General features: G+C 37.0%; 1 protein-coding gene across 3 annotated transcripts; it reads left to right on the forward strand.

The window, feature by feature from the left end:
- The first annotated feature begins 1,735 nt into the window (after positions 1–1,735).
- Positions 1,736–6,747, forward strand: LOC106313529 (putative cell division cycle ATPase). Of its 3 annotated transcripts, XM_013751356.1 has the most exons (18): positions 1,736–1,865; positions 1,976–2,084; positions 2,246–2,485; positions 2,844–2,965; positions 3,049–3,137; positions 3,231–3,269; positions 3,393–3,486; positions 3,578–3,626; positions 3,738–3,826; positions 3,911–3,975; positions 4,060–4,559; positions 4,646–4,733; positions 4,832–4,963; positions 5,116–5,684; positions 5,871–6,009; positions 6,119–6,187; positions 6,272–6,388; positions 6,484–6,731. In XM_013751356.1, the coding sequence occupies exons 3-18, from the start codon at positions 2,265–2,267 to the stop codon at positions 6,595–6,597; spliced, it is 2,496 nt and encodes an 831-aa protein (XP_013606810.1). In that variant the 5' UTR covers positions 1,736–1,865; positions 1,976–2,084; positions 2,246–2,264; the 3' UTR covers positions 6,598–6,731. The 3 variants fall into 3 exon arrangements, with proteins under 3 accessions (XP_013606810.1, XP_013606811.1, XP_013606809.1); XM_013751357.1 differs by having other exon boundaries at positions 1,785–2,084; positions 6,278–6,388; positions 6,484–6,747; XM_013751355.1 differs by having other exon boundaries at positions 1,790–2,084.
- The last annotated feature ends 183 nt before the right edge of the window (positions 6,748–6,930 follow it).

The raw sequence follows: 6,930 nt of genomic DNA on the forward strand, positions 1-6,930 counted from the left end.
CAAGTTCAATTATCTACATTGCTTTTTTAAAAAATAAATATTTTATTTTATTGTCAATTTTCCAAATTGAAAAAAGGAATATATGTTTTATATGTCAAACTCCTAAATAAAAAGGAAAAAGTGCAGTTATACTTAATATATTTGGTTCGTATATATTCCTAAGTATTCTACGTGCAATGTTCACATCAATCTTTCTCAAGCAAGCACACACGTCTTCTTTCTTGGTTCTCATGGATCAAGCTCTTTATTCTCTTGAAACAAGGTTTGAGCAATTTCAGAAGTATGAACAAACATTTGGTTTTCTCTTTGATTTGGAGAAACTGAAATCAGCGAGTGAAGATAGTTTGATGGCATCTTGTACCAATCTTGAAGCAGCTTTAAAGCATGTAAATCATTCTGATGTTATTGGGGATGATTTGTGTTTTGAACTGATGGTTCTAAAAGAGGCATTGCCACAAGATTACAAGAGACCTCTTGAAGTTTTGAACTTCTTGAAAGGAAGGGAAGAGTGTTATCCAAACTCATGGATTGCTTATCAAATATTATTGACGATTCCAGTTTCTGTCGCCACTGCTGAAAGAAGCTTTTCCAAGTTAAAGCTAATAAAGTCTTATCTTCGATCAACCATGTCACAAGAAAGGTTAAATGGTCTAGCAATTATATCGATCGAGAGAGAATTAGTTAGGAATCTAGATTATGATAATTTGATTAAAGAGTTTATTGAAAAAGAGGGAAGAAAAATTTTGTCTTAGTTTTTTAAAGTTATTGTCTTAATATTTTTTTTTCAAATATATATTGTACTATGATAAAAAAAAAATTTATAAAAGGGCCCCATATTTATATTCGCCTCAGGCCCCATTAAACCTTCGCACGGCTCTGGTTTAAGGGACAGTTCATTTTCACCATTTTGGTAAAGTGAATTTGTTTCCATGGTGGTCAAAGTGATAGGTAGTTAGATGAGGCAATGTAGGATCCAAATAAGTGATCTTAGATGATGCTACATCTACTTCCATATATCACATTGTGGTTAAAGCCTCTTGAGGTATTGTGGTCACAATTGTTTGTATCAAAACATTTGGCTAATGATAAGTTGATGTTGAGTTAAAAAAAAAAAAAAAAAAAAGTCCCCCCATTTTTCATGAAACAGAGCAAGTAAGTCGATTAATTACAACGCGCATACAAGGCACGTCACACCCACTCCTCCAAATATAAACAATACAAGTTCACGCGATATATTTGGGTGCGTGGCGATAAGATGATGGTTCAGACATGCTGCGAAGATAGGAGAAGCCATACCTTTCGATCTAAGCCGTCAAAGTATCCCCTTACGTGGATCCTACTTTGGATCTACTAGTTTCCGACTTTCTGTGCCTTCTTTTATTTTATTTCATTTCCAGTTTCAATTGATTCCTCTATCGTTTTTGGGGGTACAAATCTAGTTTAGATATGCACCCATAAACTATTCAATCATTAGGCGCCTAATTTTACAGCATTTGAACAAAATATTTTGACTTTTTATTTTCTAATATCATTAGTTTGACATGTAGTTCTAGAATTGCAAAACTGAGGTATATTTTACTGAAACAGTATACATTTTCCTGGACTGGAATGTTAATTTTAGAAATACCGAGGAATAAGTTGAAAGAGCAACAGAATTAAAGGGTATTAAAGTAAGAAGCGGCAAAATCGAATTAAAAACTGCCAAAACCGAACCCGCTAGCCGTTGATTTTACGACACGCAAGCAAAGTCCCGTAATGAGTCATCAGTTTTCATGTGTATGTATGAAGTAGTGTATACACTCATCTCATAAAATACACACATCTCTTGATTAAAACACAGAGAAGCGATTCCAACAAACAAATCTGTAAGAAAACCCTCTAAATCTCTTATTCGCCGCCGTCTGCGCCTCATTTCTACCGCCTGTGATGACGTGCCAGTAGATCCGGTTTTAACATTGGTTTATGTGATTTTCAGACAGTTTGAAGCGGTTTATGTTTCGAGTTATAAGGTTTTGTGTTTTCGAGAGAAAGTAAAAGAAAGAAACTGCTGAAGAAAATACCTTAACGATACCTTATACAACAAGGTTATTTTTTTTCTTGTTAATTAATAATTCAAACTACTTGGAAAGTTTGTGTGCGTTCTAGGTTTGGATGTTATTATATGATTTAATTACTGTTACACTTAGTATTTTTCGTATAGATCTTAATCTATATATATATGATATTACTAATACTCTGTTGTTAGTTTCGTTTCTGGAAGAACAATGGATAGCAAACAGATGTTATTATCGGCGCTCGGCGTCGGCGTTGGAGTCGGTGTCGGTTTGGGCCTCGCTTCAGGCCAAGCCGTCGGGAAATGGGCCACCGGTAATTCGACGTCAAGTAACGCCGTTACGGCGGATAAGATGGAGAAGGAGATACTCCGTCAAGTTGTCGACGGAAGAGAGAGTAAAATTACTTTCGATGAGTTTCCTTATTATCTCAGGTAAATTTATAAACTATTTTTAATTCATTTTCTGATAAATAGTCGAAACTTTTCCGAACTTCAAGACGATGATACAACTATACAAGTGAGGATATAGAAATGATAAAGTAAATAAAAAGAGAGTCAGGACGGGTTTTATATTTTTTAAAGTACTAAAATTAGATTATTATCAATAAAAACGGATAAGATATTTGTTGGAGTGATAGAAATAAAAGTGAAGGCATGTGAGTTTCTGTTTATGTACGGCGGGGATGGTCTCATTGTCTTCTTGTTCTGACACGTGGCACAGACAGTCAGATCCTGTGATCTTTTACTCCCTAGATGTTTGGAATTATTCCGTTCATCAATGTTGATGCAGTGAACAGACACGAGTGCTTCTAACAAGTGCAGCTTATGTCCACTTGAAACACTTTGATGCTTCAAAGTATACCAGAAACTTGTCTCCCGCGAGCCGAGCCATTCTCTTGTCTGGCCCTGCCGGTTAGATTCTGATGATTCGATCTCAATATGCCGTTCTTGAACCCATTTGGTCATGTTTTGATTGGTAACCCGTTTCTTTGCAGAGCTTTACCAACAAATGCTTGCCAAAGCCCTAGCGCATTTCTTTGACGCCAAGTTACTTCTTCTAGACGTTAATGATTTTGCGCTAAAGGTACCTTAAACCCTTAACCAATAATCTGTTTGTTTATGTGAGTTTTTTATGTTGTGAACCTTAAATCTACTTTTTTATTGTGTGTGTTTCCAGATTCAGAGCAAGTATGGCAGCGGAAATACAGAATCATCGGTAAGCGGTTTACTGATTTGGTTTGCATAGTGTTTTCTTGTTTCTTGCGTATGATCTTTTTTTTTTTTTTGATCAAAATTGGAAAACATCGTATGATCTAAATTGGAAAATCCGGTATTTTAGTCGTTTAAGAGATCCCCATCAGAATCTGCTTTAGAGCAACTATCAGGACTGTTTAGTTCCTTCTCCATCCTCCCTCAGAGAGAAGAGCCCAAAGGTAAATGCTTAAACCGACTCTGCTTAACCTGTTTAATGAACCTTACTATATATCAAAGTGTAATTGACATTTCATTGATGACTCTGTTTAGCTGGTGGTACCTTGAGGAGGCAAAGCAGTGGTATGGATATTAAATCAAGGTAATGTTTGTGCCCTTTACTTGAAACTTTCAAGGAACGTTACTATTTGTCAACAATCAAAACTTATGTGGAAGTGTATCGTTTAACGTATGATCCATGATCAATATACAGCCCAATGGAAGGGTCTAGTAATCCTTCAAAGCTTCGTCGAAACTCTTCAGCAGCTAATATAAGCAACCTTGCCTCTTCATCAAACTCAGGTCTCATCAATGACACTAAAATTTTTTAGTCTATATTTTATTCCGGCACGTAGACTAATAATAATATATGATTCCATTTTTCAGCGCCTCTGAAGCGTACGAGTAGCTGGTCCTTCGACGAAAAGCTTCTCATCCAGTCTTTATACAAGGTAACGTATTATAATACCATGCAGGTAAGGTGGTAGGTTGTTTAAGGTATATTGTTTATAACATGTTGCAAGTACCAAGTGTAGGTCTTGACCTATGTCTCCAAGGCGAATCCGATTGTATTATACCTTCGAGACATAGAGAACCTTCTGTTCCGTTCTCAGAGAACTTACAACCTGTTCCAAAAGCTTCTCCAGAAACTCAGTGGACCGGTCCTCATTCTCGGTTCGAGAATCGTGGACTTGTCTAGTGAAGACGCTCACGAAATCGATGAGAAGCTCTCCGCTGTTTTCCCTTATAACATTGACATAAGACCTCCTGACGATGAGACCCATCTCGTTAGCTGGAAATCTCAGCTTGAACGCGACATGAACATGATCCAAACTCAGGACAATAGGAACCATATCATGGAGGTTTTGTCTGAGAATGATCTTATATGCGACGACCTCGAATCGATCTCTTTTGAGGACACAAAGGTTTTGAGCAATTACATCGAAGAGATTGTCGTCTCTGCTCTCTCTTATCATCTCATGAACAACAAAGATCCTGAGTACAGAAATGGAAAGCTCGTTATATCTTCCATAAGGTTAAAAAAAGAACCCTAACTTGTATTAGAAGCAAACCTCAATGCACATAATGTTACAAATAAATATTTTTTTATTTCGAGGTTAGTTTGTCGCATGGATTCAGCCTCTTCAGAGAAGGAAAAGCAAGTGGTCGTGAGAAGCTGAAACAAACCGCTAAGGAAGACAAATCCAAGGTCTCTTTCTCTCTATACTCTGTTTTGAACTGAAAGCAGAGGATTCTGACATGAACAGAGTAGAACCAATTGGCTTGTCTGTTTCTTAACTGTTTTAGGAACCAAAAGCTGAATTAGCGGCTGCTGTCAAACCGGATACCAAACCAGAGAGCATCGCTGCCGCAAGCAGCAGCAAGACCGAACCGGAGAAAGAAACTAAATCTGAGAAAGCAGCAACTCCTAAAGCTGCGGTATGTTTGATCTAATCTATTATTTTCCGGTTTGTACCCGGTTGGGCCCTTATTCTTAATTTTTAAAAAAATCATTCAAAAAAATAAATCTACTATTATTTTCCTACTTGGTTCAAATCTATGTCAATGATGTTAATAACCATATGGAACAGGAAGTTCCGCCGGATAACGAGTTCGAGAAACGGATAAGACCGGAAGTAATCCCAGCAGAAGAAATCAACGTGACATTCGAAGACATCGGTGCACTTGACGACATAAAAGAATCACTACAAGAGCTTGTAATGCTTCCTCTCCGCAGACCAGATCTCTTCACAGGTGGTCTCTTAAAGCCCTGCAGGGGAATCCTGCTCTTCGGCCCGCCTGGGACCGGTAAAACAATGCTGGCTAAAGCCATAGCGAGAGAGGCGGGAGCCAGTTTCATAAACGTTTCCATGTCGACCATAACTTCGAAATGGTTTGGAGAAGACGAGAAGAATGTTAGGGCCTTGTTCACTCTGGCTTCGAAAGTGTCGCCCACAATTATATTCGTGGACGAAGTTGATAGTATGTTGGGACAGAGAACGAGAGTTGGAGAACATGAAGCTATGAGAAAGATTAAGAATGAGTTTATGAGTCATTGGGATGGGTTGATGACTAAACCTGGTGAGCGTATCTTAGTCCTTGCTGCTACTAATCGACCTTTTGATCTAGACGAGGCCATTATCAGACGATTTGAACGAAGGTACCCCCAAGCTACCTACTTTTTGTCTACCCTTTTACATTTAAACTAATGATAGGGTTTTGGTTTAGATTTTTGATTCTTCGGTTTATTTTGATTTGGTAGGGGTTTAGATTGGTTTAGTTAGTTTATTATTTTTCCTTACATAGGATTTTTTCTTTTTTTTTTTCATCAATTTTCCTTCCATAGGATTATGGTTGGACTACCAGGTGTAGAGAACAGAGAGAAGATACTAAAGACATTGTTGGCAAAAGAGAAAGTGGATGAAAACTTGGATTACAAGGAACTTTCAATGATGACAGAAGGTTACACAGGAAGCGACCTCAAGGTTTGATCTTTTTTTTTTTTTTAATTCATCCCTTTTTTTTGCACATTTTGAATTCATCCTAAAATAAAAAAAGAAATGATCTTTCCTGACCGTTGATTTACCTAAACAGAATCTGTGCACAACTGCTGCGTATAGGCCAGTGAGAGAACTTATACAGCAAGAGAGGATCAAAGATACTGTAAGAAATCATATTATTGTAGGGTTCTTTCTCTCAATTTTTTTTGTTTGATTTTATTGTTATTCGTAATTAATTTTTTATAAGGAGAAGAAGGAACAGAGAGAGACTACAAAGACAAGTGAAGATGATGAAGGGAAAGAAGAGAGAATTATCACACTACGTCCGTTGAACAGACAAGATTTTAAAGAAGCCAAGAATCAGGTTTGAAAGAGACTGAAGCACATTTGTTCTGGCAATTATTATATATTTGGAAAATAGCGTTCGAGTTTTAAAACGTTTTGAAATTGAAAACGCAGGTGGCAGCGAGTTTTGCGGCAGAGGGAGCTGGAATGGGAGAACTGAAGCAGTGGAATGAGTTGTATGGAGAAGGAGGATCCAGGAAGAAAGAACAACTCACTTACTTCTTGTGATGATGATGATGATGATGATGATGAGGATGATGGATCAAACGAATAAAGACATGGTACTATGTTGGATGTGAACTCAGTTTGGTAATGTAATAATATTATGATTGTTATGAAATAACTTATAATTTATAGTATCGAGAAATTTAAATAAGAGTAGAATTTAATACCCGTAGGAAGCAAATAACACTAATATGAGGGAGAGAGTTTATTATAAGGAAGAAGAAGAAGATGTAATGGTTCTTTGATTATAAACTCTTGTTCTTGTTTATGGTGTACAAAAGAGTGAGATGAGTGATGGTATTTATAGTGAACAACAATACATAAAATAACAAAGAT

This window comes from Brassica oleracea, chromosome C9 (assembly GCF_000695525.1).
Source record: "Brassica oleracea var. oleracea cultivar TO1000 chromosome C9, BOL, whole genome shotgun sequence".
NCBI lineage: Eukaryota > Viridiplantae > Streptophyta > Magnoliopsida > Brassicales > Brassicaceae > Brassica > Brassica oleracea.

Bases quoted from the DNA above. Each gene is read 5' to 3' on its own strand.
- LOC106313529 (XM_013751356.1), top strand. From the start codon at position 2,265: ATGGATAGCAAACAGATGTTATTATCGGCGCTCGGCGTCGGCGTTGGA. The intron at 4,964-5,115 runs GTATGTTTGATC...CATATGGAACAG, and splicing joins CAGCAACTCCTAAAGCTGCG to GAAGTTCCGCCGGATAACGA. The intron at 5,685-5,870 runs GTACCCCCAAGC...TTCCTTCCATAG, and splicing joins ATCAGACGATTTGAACGAAG to GATTATGGTTGGACTACCAG.